The following is a 17,038-nucleotide window of genomic DNA, read 5'->3' as shown; positions in this document are numbered from 1 at the left end:
GCCTCTCCTGTCTTCCTCCAGACTCTGGGACCTCGATTTCCAAAGGAAATGCAAAATTTGCATGGTTGGGTGATGGTTTGGGGTGCCATGTCATCTGCTGGTGTCGGTCCACTCTGTTTCCTGAGATCCAGGGTCAACGCAGCCGTCTACCAGCAAGTTTTAGAGCACTTCATGCTTCCTGCTGCTGACCTGCTCTATGGAGATGGAGATTTCAAGTTCCAACAGGACTTGGCGCCTGCACACAGCGCAAAATCTACCCGTGCCTGGTTTACGGACCATGGTATTTCTGTTCTAAATTGGCCCGCCAACTCCCCTGACCTTAGCCCCATAGAAAATCTGTGGGGTATTGTGAAAAGGAAGATGCAGAATGCCAGACCCAAAAACGCAGAAGAGTTGAAGGCCACTATCAGAGCAACCTGGGCTCTCATAACACCTGAGCAGTGCCAGAAACTCATCGACTCCATGCCACGCCGCATTAACGCAGTAATTGAGGCAAAAGGAGCTCCAACCAAGTATTGAGTATTGTACATGCTCATATTTTTCATTTTCATACTTTTCAGTTGGCCAACATTTCTAAAAATCCCTTTTTTGTATTAGCCTTAAGTAATATTCTAATTTTGTGACACACGGAATTTTGGATTTTCATTTGTTGCCACTTCAAATCATCAAAATTAAATGAAATAAACATTTGAATGCATCAGTCTGTGTGCAATGAATAAATATAATGTACAAGTTACACCTTTTGAATGCAATTACTGAAATAAATCAAGTTTTTCAAAATATTCTAATTTACTGGCTTTTACCTGTATATAAAAAAAATGGGTATTTCTGTCTGTCATTCCGTCGTACATTTTTTTTTCCCTTTTACGGAAGGTTTTTTGTAGAGAATAAATTATGAAAAAAACCACTTAATTGAACGGTTTAAAAGAGGAGAAAACACGAAAAAAAAATAAAAAAAATTTTGAAACATAGTTTATCTTCAATTTCGACTCTTTAAAATTCAAAATTCAACCGACAAAAAGAAGAGAAAAACTAGCTAATTTGAATCTTTTTGAAAAAATTAAAAAAAAGAATTTATGGAGCATCATTAGTAATTTTTCCTGATTAAGATACATTTTAGAATTTTGATGACATGTTTTAAATTGGTTAAAATCCAATCTGCACTTTGTTAGAATATTCAACAAATTGGACCAAGCTATATTTCTAACAAGGACAAATCAGTATTTCTTCCAGATTTTCCAGAAGAAACATTTTAAAAGAAATTCAAAGTACTTTGAAATAAGATTTAAATTTGATTCTACAGATTTTCTAGATTTGTCAGAATAATTTTTTTGAATTTTAATCATAGTAAGTTTAAAGAAATATTTCACAAATATTCTTCGTCGAAAAAACAGAAGCTAAAATATTTATTATTCCTTACAATAAAAAAAATTTTTTTTACTTGAACATTGATTTAAATTGTCAGGAAAGAAGAGGAAGACATTTAAAAGGTAAAAAGGTATATTTGTTTAAAAATCCTAAAATCATTTTTAAGGTTGTATTTTTTTCTCTAAAATTGTATTTCTAAAAGTAATAAGAAGCAAAGTAAAAAAAGTAATGAATTTATTTAAACAAGTGAAGACCCATCCATCCATCCATTTTCTACCGCTTATTCCAAGTGAAGACCAAGTCTTTAATATATTTTCTTGGATTTTCAAATTCTATTTGAGTTTTGTCTCTTTTAGAATTAAAAATGTCACGTGACTTTCTAAAAGCGGTACGCGCACCGACACAGAGTTTTGCTCTATGAGCTCGACGCATGCGCCGATGCATCGGTGTTGCCGGACCCATCACTAATATATATATATATGCATGTTTATATACACACAAGCAGAACTAACGACTCGCCATCATGCTAAATAGAGTCTGGGGACACTTTTCCGTCCTGTGCAAATACTTTTGCCAGCCTGGAGAAGGAGGTCAAGCAGTGATGTCCAGTTGCCAACATTTGGGAAGACTATTTTGTACCTAATATAATGAATAATTGTCATTCTAATATTGATCAAAGTGATGGGGATGATTATTATTTTGGCCATAATCTAACTGGAACTGCTCCGCTCTCTCCTTTTGTGTGGAAGGCACACTTTCTAAAGTCTGTTTTGTCAGCACTTGGTCCAATCCAAGCTTGTCTAAATAGCAGATTATAAAAATAACTAGGGCTGCAGCTAACGATTATTTTTCTATCGATTAATCTATAGATTATTTTTTTTTTTCGATTAATCGGTTAATCTATAGATTATTTTTTTCGATTAATCTATAGATTATTTTTCCTTTTACCGATTTTTTTTTTAATTTAAAATGAAGAGGAAAAAATAAATGTAGGCCAGTTTTTTCAAAAGGCATGGCTTTTATTTACAAAAAAAAAAAGTATGGCCACTCAGTCAACATTGACAACAACATGACAAAATATTCTGTAACAATGTAAACATTTAAAACTTTTAACATTTAGCAAAATTAAAAGTAGCTTATTTGCTTTTTAATGTGCAAATATAAAAGTAAACATCCAGTGCAAATCTTAATATTCTGGAATAGTATAAGCATTTCAAAAGTAAAAGTATTGCTTATTTTGCTTTAAAATGTGCAAAAATAAAGATAAAACATCCAATACAAAAAAGTGCAAAACGGAAATATTCTGTAACAAGTGTAAACATTTCAACAAAAGTAAAAGTATTGCTTATTTGCTAAAATGTGCAAAAATAAAGCTAAACATCCAATACAAAAAAGTGTACAGTGTAAACATTTCAACAAAAGTAAAAGTATTGCTTATTTTGCTTAATAACACAACAATGATAGTATGATTAAAGTGAAAGTTAATTGTTGGTTTGTACATAGTATATGTAACTGTTAATGTTGTAAAAGGTATTTGCACAACTAATTAACGTTAGCGTTTGTGACACGTCTTGTGCCGTGGGGTTCTTTCAGGACCGACAGACTGAACGCCAGACGGCTTTGCCAGGTTTACAATCTTTTAATTTTACACAAAGTCTTTTCTCTTCCAACTGCGCGGATCGCGCACCTGGGCACGATTGCGGCGTCGCTCCCGGCGCGCCCCGCCTCGCCGCTCGCTCGCCGCCGCCGCCTCTCCACAGCGCGTCTTTGTAAACACTGAACAGGCACGCCAAACGCGCCTCTCAGAGCGAAACGGTGCTTTAGTTTATGAATTTACAACGCAGATACAAATGACACATTCATGTTTTTGTGTAATAATGACAACGTATACGCACGCGGACGATTGACTTGTTGATGGTGATGGCAAGAACGCTGTCGGGGGTTTTCTTTTCAAATGTTCGTTCATAGCCGTTGTGCTGCTATGATAGGCCATTTCCGCTCGACACAGTGTGCATACAACAACATTATTAGGCCGTTTATTGAAATACTCCCACACTTTTGACGACTTTTGGCGTGCTTTTTTCCCCTCGCTCGCATCGTCTGCTTTGCGCTCCGCCATGACAGTAGTGTGACGTAAATATGCGACACGCCGACGCACAAAAACGGCGTCGACGTATTTACGTAACCGATGACGTCGACGCGTCGTTTCAGCCTTAAAAATAACCTACACATCCAACCCAGAAGTTTCTATTTTGCTTTGGAATATTCGTCACAAAAGCTGTCCAGACACGTCCTTTTGAAGGCACATGTGAGCAGGCAATATTTTAGTAGTCATGACGTCACCGTGCTTGTGCAAACTCTTGACGTGCTTCCTTCATGTCTTGTTAGGAACTGCTGACTCCTTTTTTTTTTGGGTGGGGTAGTAGATCACCCAGATGCTTAATTACTGATCCCTTCTGTTAATCTTCTTGGCCTGAGCCTGGAGGACCTCCAAAGTCACGCCACAGCGCTGTTTTGCGTCTGAATAAATCATGACACGGGTCCTACAGAAGGCCTTTGGAAGCATTGGTCCAAGAATAGCCCTGATGAAATATTAAAACCACCTGACTCTTCATGCCGGCTCTACCTTTATGGATTTTTCATGCGCTCATCACACAAAAAAAAGCCCACAGGCAGCGCTTTGTTTAAAGGGGAACATTATCACCAGACCTATGTAAGCGTCAATATATACCGTATTTTCCGCACCATAAGGCGCCCTGGGTTATAAGCCGCGCCTTCAATGAACGGCATATTTCAAAACTTTGTCCACCTATAAGCCGCCCCGTGTTGTAAGCCGCATCTAACTGCGCTAAAGGAATGTCAAAAAAACAGTCAGATAGGTCAGTCAAACTTTAATAATATATTAAAAACCAGCGTGATGTGGGCGCGCATGGAGTCGTATATCAACATGGACGGAGCTGCGTGAAAAAAGCCACCCGGCCTCTTCGCGTAAACTTACCTTAACCACTCGCTCATCTTTTCTTCATCCATCCATCCCTTCGAGTTAGCTTTTATGATGACGCCGGCTGGAAAGGTCTCTTTTGGCAAGGTCTTCCTTTTGAATATCACCATGGGTGGAAGTTTCTGGCCATTAGCATGGCAAGCTAGAACCACAGTGAAGGATGACTTCTCATTCCCTGTGGTGCGAATATTCACCGTACGTGCTCCCGTTGTATCCACAGTGCGGTTCACAGGAATATCAAAAGTCAGTGGAACCTCGTCCATGTTGATAATGTTCTCTGGCCGGATCTTTTTTTCAGCTATCTTGTTTTTACAATATGCACGGAAAGTAGCCAGCTTTTCTTGAAAGTCTTTAGGCAGTTGCTGTGAAATAGTAGTCCGTGTGCGGATGGAGAGATTGCGTCTTTTCATGAACCGGAAACCTGTCGCTTAGTAGGAGCCATTTTGTGGTCTTTACAGATGTAAACACACAAAGGAAATTAAACGTAATATCCGCGCGCTTCTTCTTCTTCTACGGGGGCGGGTGGTTGCTTACAGTAGAAGAAGAAGCGCTTCCTCTTCTATGGGGGCGGGTGCTTACCTTGGCGGTTGCTTGCCGTAGAAGAAGACGCGCTTCCTCTTCTACGGGGAAAAAAGATGGCGGCTGTTTACCGTAGTTGCGAGACCGAAACTTTATGAAAATGAATCTTAATATTAATCCATATATAAAGCGCACCGGGTTATAAGCCGCACTGTCAGCTTTTGAGTAAATTTGTGGTTTTTAGGTGCGGCTAATAGTGCGGAAAATACGGTACCTTGATGTTGCAGAAAAAAGACCATATCTTTTTTCAACCCATTTCTGAACTCTAAATGGGTGAATTTTGGCGAATTAAACGCCTTTCTAGTATTCGCTCTCGGAGCGATCGGGAAGCAATCCGCCATTTTCTCCAACACCGAGTCAAATCAGCTCTGTTATTTCCCGTTTTTTCCGACTGTTTTCCGTACCTTGGAGACATCATGCCTCGTCGGTGTGTTGTCGGAGGGTGTAACAACACCAACAGGGACGGATTCAAGTCGCACCAGTGGCCCAAAGATGCCAAAGTGGCAAGAAATTGGACGTTTGTTCCGCACACTTTACCGACCAAAGCTAAGCTACGACAGAGATGGCAAGAATGTGTGGATATCCTGCGACACTCAAAGCAGATGCATTTCCAACCATAAAGTCAAAGAAATCTGCCGCCAGACCCCCATTGAATCTGCCGGAGTGTGTGAGCAATTCAGGGACAAAGGACCTCGGCAGCACGGCAAGCAATGGCCGAGCGAGGTAAACCCCCTGGATGTCTTGGCTCACACCGTCCCTTATGCCACCGAAGATGATCAAGAGAAGAATATCGACCCTAGCTTCCCTGGCCTGCTGACATCAACTCCAAAACTGGACAGATCAGCTTTCAGGAAAAGAGAGCGGATGAGGGTATGTCTACAGAATATATTAATTGATGACAATTGGGCTGTCTGCACTCTCAAAGTGCATGTTGTTGCCAAATGTATTTCATATGCTGTAAACCTAGTTCATAGTTGTTAGTTTCCTTTAATGCCAAACAAACACATACCAATCGTTGGTTAGAAGGCGATCGCCGAATTCGTCCTCGCTTTCTCCCGTGTCGCTGGCTGTCGTGTCGTTTTCGTCGGTTTCGCTTGCATACGGTTCAAACCGATATGGCTCAATAGCTTCAGTTTCTTCTTCAATTTGGTTTTCGCTACCTGCCTCCACACTACAACCATCCGTTTCAATACATGCGTAATCTGTTGAATCGCTTAAGCCGCTGAAATCCGAGTCTGAATCCGAGCTAATGTCGCTATAGCTTGCTGTTCTTTCCGCCATGTTTGTTTGTGTTGGCTTCACTATGTGACGTCACAGGAAAATGGACGGGTGTATATAACGATGGTTAAAATCAGGCACTTTGAAGCTTTTTTTAGGGATATTGCGTGATGGGTAAAATTTTGAAAAAAAACTTCGAAAAATATAATAAGTCACTGGGAACTGATTTTTAATGGTTTTAACCCTTCTGAAATTGTGATAATGTTCCCCTTTAAAAATCAGTTCCCAGACCAGTCTGTGAACAATTGAAGCGTCCTGTGTGCTTTTTCCTCCTGTATAACAGGTTAGTTTTGGTGAATCAACTCACTGAATAATATCCATGTGATCTTTATAAGTTTAAGTACACATTCAGATGGTGGAGCCTAACTCTAAAGTGTTTGTGAGTTGTAGTTTGTATTTGTGAATGAATCCAGTGCACAGCTGCAGTCATCAATACAAAAAGGCGACGTGAGTGCGCAATGTTTATATAGGAACTTCTGATCCTAATTCAGACTCCCAAATTAGAGCTCCCGTTTTCTTACTGCTTTTATAATGTATATTTGTGTAATGTGTGTGTTCTGAAATAGTGACAGAGAATAGAACAAGGATGGACAATTCAACCCTTAACTCAACAATGAGTAGATGAGTGTTATGTGTGCGTATATGTGTAAATAAATGAACACTGAAATTCAAGTATTTCTTTTATTTATATATGTATATATATATATATATATATGTATATATATATATATATATATATATATATATATATAGCTAGAATTCATTGAAAGTCAAGTATTTCTTATATATATATATATCTTAACCACGCCCCCACCCCCGACCACGCCCCTCGCCCCCCACCTCCCGAAATCGGAGGTCTCAAGGTTGGCAAGTATGCTTACATAGGTCTGGTGATAATGTTCCCCTTTAAATACAGAGCTGGTGGACATGACTGTTTACCCTCTTAGCTCACGTTTAGCTCCTCATTTTGTGCACACAGATGATTTTTCTCCCATTTTCACTTCCGGTTTGCTGCGCAAACTTCTCACGAAGGGCCGCGCCCACCAAATGTCCTCGCTGACACTGGCGTGGATCAATCATTTTGGCGTTTGAGGAGAGACGGTTGTCACTTTTAGGGCATCAGAACTCCAGGAATGCGATGTGCAGGTGAGGTAGCTGCTGGAAGATGCTGTTCTGCTGCTTTGCTCGATGTCATAAAGGCTGTCATGTTATGATGGGAGGTGAGCATGAACATGAATGACGTCCACTCCCAAATATGTTCTTTGAGGATTTTATTGCGTTACTCTCCTGGCTTGCTTTCCTTCCCACTGCCGGACGTGGTCAGGCTTTCAAAGAACGCTCGCTGGAGGCATCGTTCAAGTTGGGAGTTAATTAGCTTTGTTCACAAACTAGGTCACGTCTGCACACTTTTGTTTGGAATTAGCCACCGCTTGTGTTGTGACCGACTTTTTTTCCCCCTGACCCGCTGTGGCAACCCGTCAAGCATCGCAGACGACTAACAAGCGCTGATTTGCAGGCCACAGAGAACGAGCCCGGCGACATGGACCTGAGCGGCCTGCCGGAGACGGCCGTCGACTCCGAGGAGGACGACGATGAGGAGGACATCGAGCGAGCCTCGGACCCGCTCATGAGTCGGGATATCGTGCGGGACTGCCTGGAGAAGGACCCGATGGACCGGACGGACGACGACATAGGTGAGCCCCCCCCCCGCTTGACTCTTTGTGTACCGTATTTTCTGGACTATAAGGCGCGCTTAAAATCCTTTGTTTCCCTTAAAACTGGACAGTGTGCCTTATAGGGATGATACTCAAAACCGATTTCCCCAATTGTTCGATAAGAAAACAACCGAGTCCTCGGACTCGAATCCCTTTTTGAGAACCGGTACCCGTTATCGAGACCACTATAGTAATGCTCCGTGAGACATCACAAGAAATGACGTCACGTAGCTCAGTCATTAGGCGCAGATAGCGAAAGCAGGAAAAACAATGGACCGGAAAAAGCGCTTAAAGTTCAAAACAAAAGGTATAGTCCAAGGAATAAGTTTACTGAGAGATTTGAGCAGGGTACAAACACATGACCAACACTTTTACCACCAACCAGGCTAGCAACGCACCTCCTTTACGGCAGCTGTCGCAACCTTCTTAAAGCGACCGCAGCACATACATATATATACAACATATATCTCCCTTTTTTAACTTTTCTTTTTCTTTCCTTGTAAAGAAAACAAGCTCACACTGTATATGTGTTGTCTGTCTAATTATAAATAATGCAGACGAGGCGTGTTGGCTGACTTCTTGACGTTTACTTTCACAGCGTGCTCATAACCTCATTCTTAGCTGCCGGGTAGCGACATGCAACAACACTTTTAGACTTCGACTTAGACTTCCTTTTTATTGTCATTCAAATTTGAACTTTACAGCACAGATAAGAACGAAATTTCGTTACATAAGCTCATGGTAGTGCAGGATAAAAAAAGCAATAAGGTGCATATATAAATAAAGAAATATATATATATATTATATATATAAAATAAAGAAATATATATAAATATTTTAAAAACAATTTTAAAAACAATTTTCAGGGCAACCGCGTATGCCTGTCACTCCTGTTGCATGCTGGGTAGTGTAGTTGTTATATTCCCTAGCTCATAACATCACATCTTTCCCCCTATAAAGAAATAATGTTAACACAATAAAGTGTATTTCTTTTTTTTAGCTTTAATTTTTCATTTTTTTTAGCATTGTAACCACATTTGCAAACAACTTTTCTCTTCATCGAATTTTCTTTCAATAAAGAAATAAAGTGCAAAAATGTCAAAGCATCATAACAGTTATGTTCCAATAGCAGCAGAAGTGCACTTTTTGGAGAGCTGTATTATTTTCAGTTTTGTGCCCAAGGGACTGATTTTATTTAACACTATATTATTATTTATACACCTATAGTAATGCTCCGTGAGACATCACAAGAAATGACGTCACGTAGCTCAGTCATTAGGCGCAGATAGCGAAAGCAGGAAAAACAATGGACCGGAAAAAGCGCTTAAAGTTCAAAACAAAAGGTATAGTCCAAGGAATAAGTTTACTGAGAGATTTGAGCAGGGTACAAACACATGACCAACACTTTTACCACCAACCAGGCTAGCAACGCACCTCCTTTACGGCAGCTGTCGCAACCTTCTTAAAGCGACCGCAGCACATACATATATATACAACATATATCTCCCTTTTTTAACTTTTCTTTTTCTTTCCTTGTAAAGAAAACAAGCTCACACTGTATATGTGTTGTCTGTCTAATTATAAATAATGCAGACGAGGCGTGTTGGCTGACTTCTTGACGTTTACTTTCACAGCGTGCTCATAACCTCATTCTTAGCTGCCGGGTAGCGACATGCAACAACACTTTTAGACTTCGACTTAGACTTCCTTTTTATTGTCATTCAAATTTGAACTTTACAGCACAGATAAGAACGAAATTTCGTTACATAAGCTCATGGTAGTGCAGGATAAAAAAGCAATAAGGTGCATATATAAATAAAGAAATATATATATATATTATATATATAAAATAAAGAAATATATATAAATATTTTAAAAACAATTTTCGGGGCAACCGCGTATGCCTGTCACTCCCGTTGCATGCTGGGTAGTGTAGTTGTTATATTCCCTAGCTCATAACATCACATCTTTCCCCCTATAAAGAAATAATGTTAACACAATAAAGTGTATTTCATTTTTTTTAGCATTGTAACCACATTTGCAAACAACTTTTCTCTTCATAGAATTGTCTTTCAATAAAGAAATAAAGTGCAAAAATGTCAAAGCATCATCACAAACAGTTATGTTCCAATAGCAGCAGAAGTGCACTTTTTGGAGAGCTGTATTATTTTCAGTTTTGTGCCCAAGGGACTGATTTTATTTAACACTATATTATTATTTATACACCTATAGTAATGCTCCGTGAGACATCACAAGAAATGACGTCACGTAGCTCAGTCATTAGGCGCAGATAGCGAAAGCAGGAAAAACAATGGACCGGAAAAAGCGCTTCAAGTTCAAAACAAAAGGTATAATCCAAGGAATAAGTTTACTGAGAGATTTGAGCAGGGTACAAACACATGACCAACACTTTTACCACCAACCAGGCTAGCAACGCACCTCCTTTACGGCAGCTGTCGCAACCTTCTTAAAGCGACCGCAGCACATACATATATATACAACATATATCTCCCTTTTTTAACTTTTCTTTTTCTTTCCTTGTAAAGAAAACAAGCTCACACTGTATATGTGTTGTCTGTCTAATTATAAATAATGCAGACGAGGCGTGTTGGCTGACTTCTTGACGTTTACTTTCACAGCGTGCTCATAACCTCATTCTTAGCTGCCGGGTAGCGACATGCAACAACACTTTTAGACTTCGACTTAGACTTCCTTTTTATTGTCATTCAAATTTGAACTTTACAGCACAGATAAGAACGAAATTTCGTTACATAAGCTCATGGTAGTGCAGGATAAAAAAAGCAATAAGGTGCATATATAAATAAAGAAATATATATATATATTATATATATAAAATAAAGAAATATATATAAATATTTTAAAAACAATTTTAAAAACAATTTTCGGGGCAACCGCGTATGCCTGTCACTTCCGTTGCATGCTGGGTAGTGTAGTTGTTATATTCCCTAGCTCATAACATCACATCTTTCCCCCTATAAAGAAATAATGTTAACACAATAAAATGTATTTCTTTTTTTTAGCTTTAATTTTTCATTTTTTTTAGCATTGTAACCACATTTGCAAACAACTTTTCTCTTCATCGAATTTTCTTTCAATAAAGAAATAAAGTGCAAAAATGTCAAAGCATCATAACAGTTATGCTCCAATAGCAGCAGAAGTGCACTTTTTGGAGAGCTGTATTATTTTCAGTTTTGTGCCCAAGGGACTGATTTTATTTAACACTATATTATTATTTATACACCTATAGTAATGCTCCGTGAGACATCACAAGAAATGACGTCACGTAGCTCAGTCATTAGGCGCAGATAGCGAAAGCAGGAAAAACAATGGACCGGAAAAAGCGCTTAAAGTTCAAAACAAAAGGTATAATCCAAGGAATAAGTTTACTGAGAGATTTGAGCAGGGTACAAACACATGACCAACACTTTTACCACCAACCAGGCTAGCAAAGCACCTCCTTTACGGCAGCTGTCGCAACCTTCTTAAAGCGACCGCAGCACATACATATACAGGTAAAAGCCAGTAAATTAGAATATTTTGAAAAACTTGATTTATTTCAGTAATTGCATTCAAAAGGTGTAACTTGTACATTATATTTATTCATTGCACACAGACTGATGCATTCAAATGTTTATTTCATTTAATTTTGATGATTTGAAGTGGCAACAAATGAAAATCCAAAATTCCGTGTGTCACAAAATTAGAATATTACTTAAGGCTAATACAAAAAAGGGATTTTTAGAAATGTTGGCCAACTGAAAAGTATGAAAATGAAAAATATGAGCATGTACAATACTCAATACTTGGTTGGAGCTCCTTTTGCCTCAATTACTGCGTTAATGCGGCGTGGCATGGAGTCAATGAGTTTCTGGCACTGCTCAGGTGTTATGAGAGCCCAGGTTGCTCTGATAGTGGCCTTCAACTCTTCTGCGTTTTTGGGTCTGGCATTCTGCATCTTCCTTTTCACAATACCCCACAGATTTTCTATGGGGCTAAGGTCAGGGGAGTTGGCGGGCCAATTTAGAACAGAAATACCATGGTCCGTAAACCAGGCACGGGTAGATTTTGCGCTGTGTGCAGGCGCCAAGTCCTGTTGGAACTTGAAATCTCCATCTCCATAGAGCAGGTCAGCAGCAGGAAGCATGAAGTGCTCTAAAACTTGCTGGTAGACGGCTGCGTTGACCCTGGATCTCAGGAAACAGAGTGGACCGACACCAGCAGATGACATGGCACCCCAAACCATCACCCAACCATGCAAATTTTGCATTTCCTTTGGAAATCGAGGTCCCAGAGTCTGGAGGAAGACAGGAGAGGCACAGGATCCACGTTGCCTGAAGTCTAGTGTAAAGTTTCCACCATCAGTGATGGTTTGGGGTGCCATGTCATCTGCTGGTGTCGGTCCACTCTGTTTCCTGAGATCCAGGGTCAACGCAGCCGTCTACCAGCAAGTTTTAGAGCACTTCATGCTTCCTGCTGCTGACCTGCTCTATGCAGATGGAGATTTCAAGTTCCAACAGGACTTGGCGCCTGCACACAGCGCAAAATCTACCCGTTGCCACTTCAAATCATCAAAATTAAATGAAATAAACATTTGAATGCATCAGTCTGTGTGCAATGAATAAATATAATGTACAAGTTACACCTTTTGAATGCAATTACTGAAATAAATCAAGTTTTTCAAAATATTCTAATTTACTGGCTTTTACCTGTATATACAACATATATCTCCCTTTTTTAACTTTTCTTTTTCTTTCCTTGTAAAGAAAACAAACTCACACTGTATATGTGTTGTCTGTCTAATTATAAATAATGCAGACGAGGCGTGTTGGCTGACTTCTTGACGTTTACTTTCACAGCGTGCTCATAACCTCATTCTTAGCTGCCGGGTAGCGACATGCAACAACACTTTTAGACTTCGACTTAGACTTCCTTTTTATTGTCATTCAAATTTGAACTTTACAGCACAGATAAGAACGAAATTTCGTTACATAAGCTCATGGTAGTGCAGGATAAAAAAGCAATAAGGTGCATATATAAATAAAGAAATATATATATATATTATATATATAAAATAAAGAAATATATATAAATATTTTAAAAACAATTTTAAAAACAATTTTCGGGGCAACCGCGTATGCCTGTCACTCCCGTTGCATGCTGGGTAGTGTAGTTGTTATATTCCCTAGCTCATAACATCACATCTTTCCCCCTATAAAGAAATAATGTTAACACAATAAAGTGTATTTCTTTTTTTTAGCTTTAATTTTTCATTTTTTTTAGCATTGTAACCACATTTGCAAACAACTTTTCTCTTCATAGAATTGTCTTTCAATAAAGAAATAAAGTGCAAAAATGTCAAAGCATCACAACAAACAGTTATGTTCCAATAGCAGCAGAAGTGCACTTTTTGGAGAACTGTATTATTTTCAGTTTTGTGCCCAAGGGACTGATTTTATTTAACACTATATTATTATTTATACACCTATAGTAATGCTCCGTGAGACATCACAAGAAATGACGTCACGTAGCTCAGTCATTAGGCGCAGATAGCGAAAGCAGGAAAAACAATGGACCGGAAAAAGCGCTTCAAGTTCAAAACAAAAGGTATAATCCAAGGAATAAGTTTACTGAGAGATTTGAGCAGGGTACAAACACATGACCAACACTTTTACCACCAACCAGGCTAGCAACGCACCTCCTTTACGGCAGCTGTCGCAACCTTCTTAAAGCGACCGCAGCACATACATATATATACAACATATATCTCCCTTTTTTAACTTTTCTTTTTCTTTCCTTGTAAAGAAAACAAGCTCACACTGTATATGTGTTGTCTGTCTAATTATAAATAATGCAGACGAGGCGTGTTGGCTGACTTCTTGACCTTTACTTTCACAGCGTGCTCATAACCTCATTCTTAGCTGCCGGGTAGCGACATGCAACAACACTTTTAGACTTCGACTTAGACTTCCTTTTTATTGTCATTCAAATTTGAACTTTACAGCACAGATAAGAACGAAATTTCGTTACATAAGCTCATGGTAGTGCAGGATAAAAAAAGCAATAAGGTGCATATATAAATAAAGAAATATATATATATTATATGTGTGGCGCATTATGAAGCCTAAAATAGCACAAGGGAGACCCCCGGACTGTTGAACAACTTAAGCTGTACATCAAGCAAGAATGGGAAAGAATTCCACCTGAGAAGCTTCAAAAATGTGTCTCCTCAGTTCCCAAACGCTTACTGAGTGTTGTTAAAAGGAAAGGCCATGTAACACAGTGGTGAACATGCCCTTTCCCAACTACTTTGGCTTTAGTTAATTATTATTTGCAAAAAAAAAAATAAAGTTTATGAGTTTGAACATCAAATATGTTGTCTTTGTAGTGCATTCAACTGAATATGGCTTGAAAAGGATTTGCAAATATTCCGTTTATATTTACATCTAACACAATTTCCCAACTCATATGGAAACAGGGTTTGTATATTGCCCCTAATCACAAGTGTCTCAAAGGGCTGCACAAGCCACAACGGCTTAGATCCAGGGAAAATGAGCAATTAGCTTGCTGGAACAAAGGGTGCTTCTTCTGAGTTCTTTCCAGCAGCCATGCTTGCATTGTTATCAAGGAGAATTGACAATTACTGCAGTACACCTGTTTGCCCGCCAAGTGCTTGAGCCGGTGCCGAGTCTGCAAACGGACTTGACGTCATGTGCAACACAGGTACCGTTCGATTTGACGTTAATCGGTACTTTGACAATGAACAGTTGGATACATTTACAGTATTTATTCTCTCTGCCTTCATTTGTAAATACTTGTTTTCATGAAAAGTTCAATAGAAAGTGGTTGGATGGCACTATTCGCAGGAGGGCTTATGCAGCTATGAATCCAGCAGAGGGTGCTGTCTCACAAGTCCATTCTGTCAATATCATACTTGCCAACCCTCCCGGATTTTCCGGGAGACTCCCGAAATTCAGCGTCTCTCCCGAAAACCTCCTGGGACAAATTTTCTCCCGAAAATCTCCCGAAATTCAGGCGGAGCTGGAGGCCACGCCCCCTCCTGCTCCATGCGGACCTGAGTGACGTGTTGACAGCCTGTTCACACGTCCGCTTTCCCACAATTTAAACAGCTAATGATGGAGGGCGAGTTCTTTGTTTCTTATGTGGGTTTATTGTACGGCAGTTTCATTAACGTCCTCCCAGCGCGGTAACAACACACAACAACAGCATTTCGTCTACCGTAAAGCAGTTCGTCTGCCGTAAACAGCAATGTTGTGACACTTTTAAACAGGACAATACTGCCATCTACTGTACATGCATATGTGACCCACCCATAATGTGTCACATTTTTGTGTTGATTTATTTATTTTATTTTGTGGTTTGAATTCATTTTTGGAGCTGTCATTACACATGTATCAGTATTCACATTGGTCAGTAGGGTGCAGTAGGGCGTTTCTTCCCAATTGAATGCTATCACCTGCAGACCGGAAGTGTCTTGTCATTCTGATGAGCGCGACCAGTCTGTGAACAATTGAAACGTCCTGTGTGCTTTTTTCCTCCTGTATAACAGGTTAGTTTTGGTGAATCAACTCACTGAATAATATCCATGTGATCTTTATAAGTTTAAGTACACATTCTGATGGTGGAGCCTAACTCTAAAGTGTTTGTGAGTTGTAGTTTGTATTTGTGAATGAATCCAGTGCACAGCTGCAGTAATCAATACAAAATGGCGACGTGAGTACGCAATGTTTATATAGGAACTTCTGATCCTAATTCAGACTCCCAAATTAGAGCTCCCGTTTTCTTATTGATTTTATAATGTACATTTGTATAATGTGTGTGTTCTGAAATAGTGACAGAGAATAGAACAAGGATGGACAATTCAACCCTTAACTCAACAATGAGTAGATGAGTGTTATGTGTGTGTATATGTGTAAATAAATGAACACTGAAATTCAAGTATTTCTTTTATTTATGTATATATATTTATACATAAATAATAATTTATTATATATATATATATATATATATATACATATATATGTAATAAAAATATATATATAGCTAGAATTCACTGAAAGTCAAGTATTTTTTGTATACAAGTAAAAGCCAGTAAATTAGAATATTTTGAAAAACTTGATTTATTTCAGTAATTGCATTCAAAAGGTGTAACTTGTACATTATATTTATTCATTGCACACAGACTGATGCATTCAAATGTTTATTTCATTTAATTTTGATGATTTGAAGTGGCAACAAATGAAAATCCAAAATTCCGTGTGTCACAAAATTAGAATATTACTTAAGGCTAATACAAAAAAGGGACACCAGCAGATGACATGGCACCCCAAACCATCACTGATGGTGGAAACTTTACACTAGACTTCAGGCAACGTGGATCCTGTGCCTCTCCTGTCTTCCTCCAGACTCTGGGACCTCGATTTCCAAAGGAAATGCAAAATTTGCATGGTTGGGTGATGGTTTGGGGTGCCATGTCATCTGCTGGTGTCGGTCCACTCTGTTTCCTGAGATCCAGGGTCAACGCAGCCGTCTACCAGCAAGTTTTAGAGCACTTCATGCTTCCTGCTGCTGACCTGCTCTATGGAGATGGAGATTTCAAGTTCCAACAGGACTTGGCGCCTGCACACAGCGCAAAATCTACCCGTGCCTGGTTTACGGACCATGGTATTTCTGTTCTAAATTGGCCCGCCAACTCCCCTGACCTTAGCCCCATAGAAAATCTGTGGGGTATTGTGAAAAGGAAGATGCAGAATGCCAGACCCAAAAACACAGAAGAGTTGAAGGCCACTATCAGAGCAACCTGGGCTCTCATAACACCTGAGCAGTGGCAGAAACTCATCGACTCCATGCCACGCCGCATTAACGCAGTAATTGAGGCAAAAGGAGCTCCAACCAAGTATTGAGTATTGTACATCCTCATATTTTTCATTTTCATACTTTTCAGTTGGCCAACATTTCTAAAAATCCCTTTTTTGTATTAGCCTTAAGTAATATTCTAATTTTGTGACACACGGAATTTTGGATTTTCATTTGTTGCCACTTCAAATCATCAAAATTA

The 17,038-nt window shown here is 39.2% G+C and overlaps 1 protein-coding gene across 10 annotated transcripts in view; it reads left to right on the top strand.

The window, feature by feature from the left end:
* The window catches only part of rapgef2b (Rap guanine nucleotide exchange factor 2b), a 473,745-nt gene that overhangs the window by 350,489 nt on the left and 106,218 nt on the right, over window positions 1-17,038 (top strand). For all 10 annotated transcript variants that reach the window (XR_009816924.1, XM_061976533.1, XM_061976532.1 and 7 more), the window contains one exon: window positions 7,743-7,920. Coding sequence is in view for 9 of the 10 variants with exons in the window: in XM_061976533.1 (XP_061832517.1) it covers window positions 7,743-7,920 (178 nt within the window). In the remaining variant the exon portion in view is untranslated. The remainder of the gene's footprint in view (window positions 1-7,742; window positions 7,921-17,038) is intronic.

This window comes from Nerophis lumbriciformis, linkage group LG16 (genome assembly GCF_033978685.3).
Source record: "Nerophis lumbriciformis linkage group LG16, RoL_Nlum_v2.1, whole genome shotgun sequence".
NCBI lineage: Eukaryota > Metazoa > Chordata > Actinopteri > Syngnathiformes > Syngnathidae > Nerophis > Nerophis lumbriciformis.
Note: the sequence above shows the minus strand (reverse complement) of the source record. Positions and strands in the feature narration are given on the sequence as shown.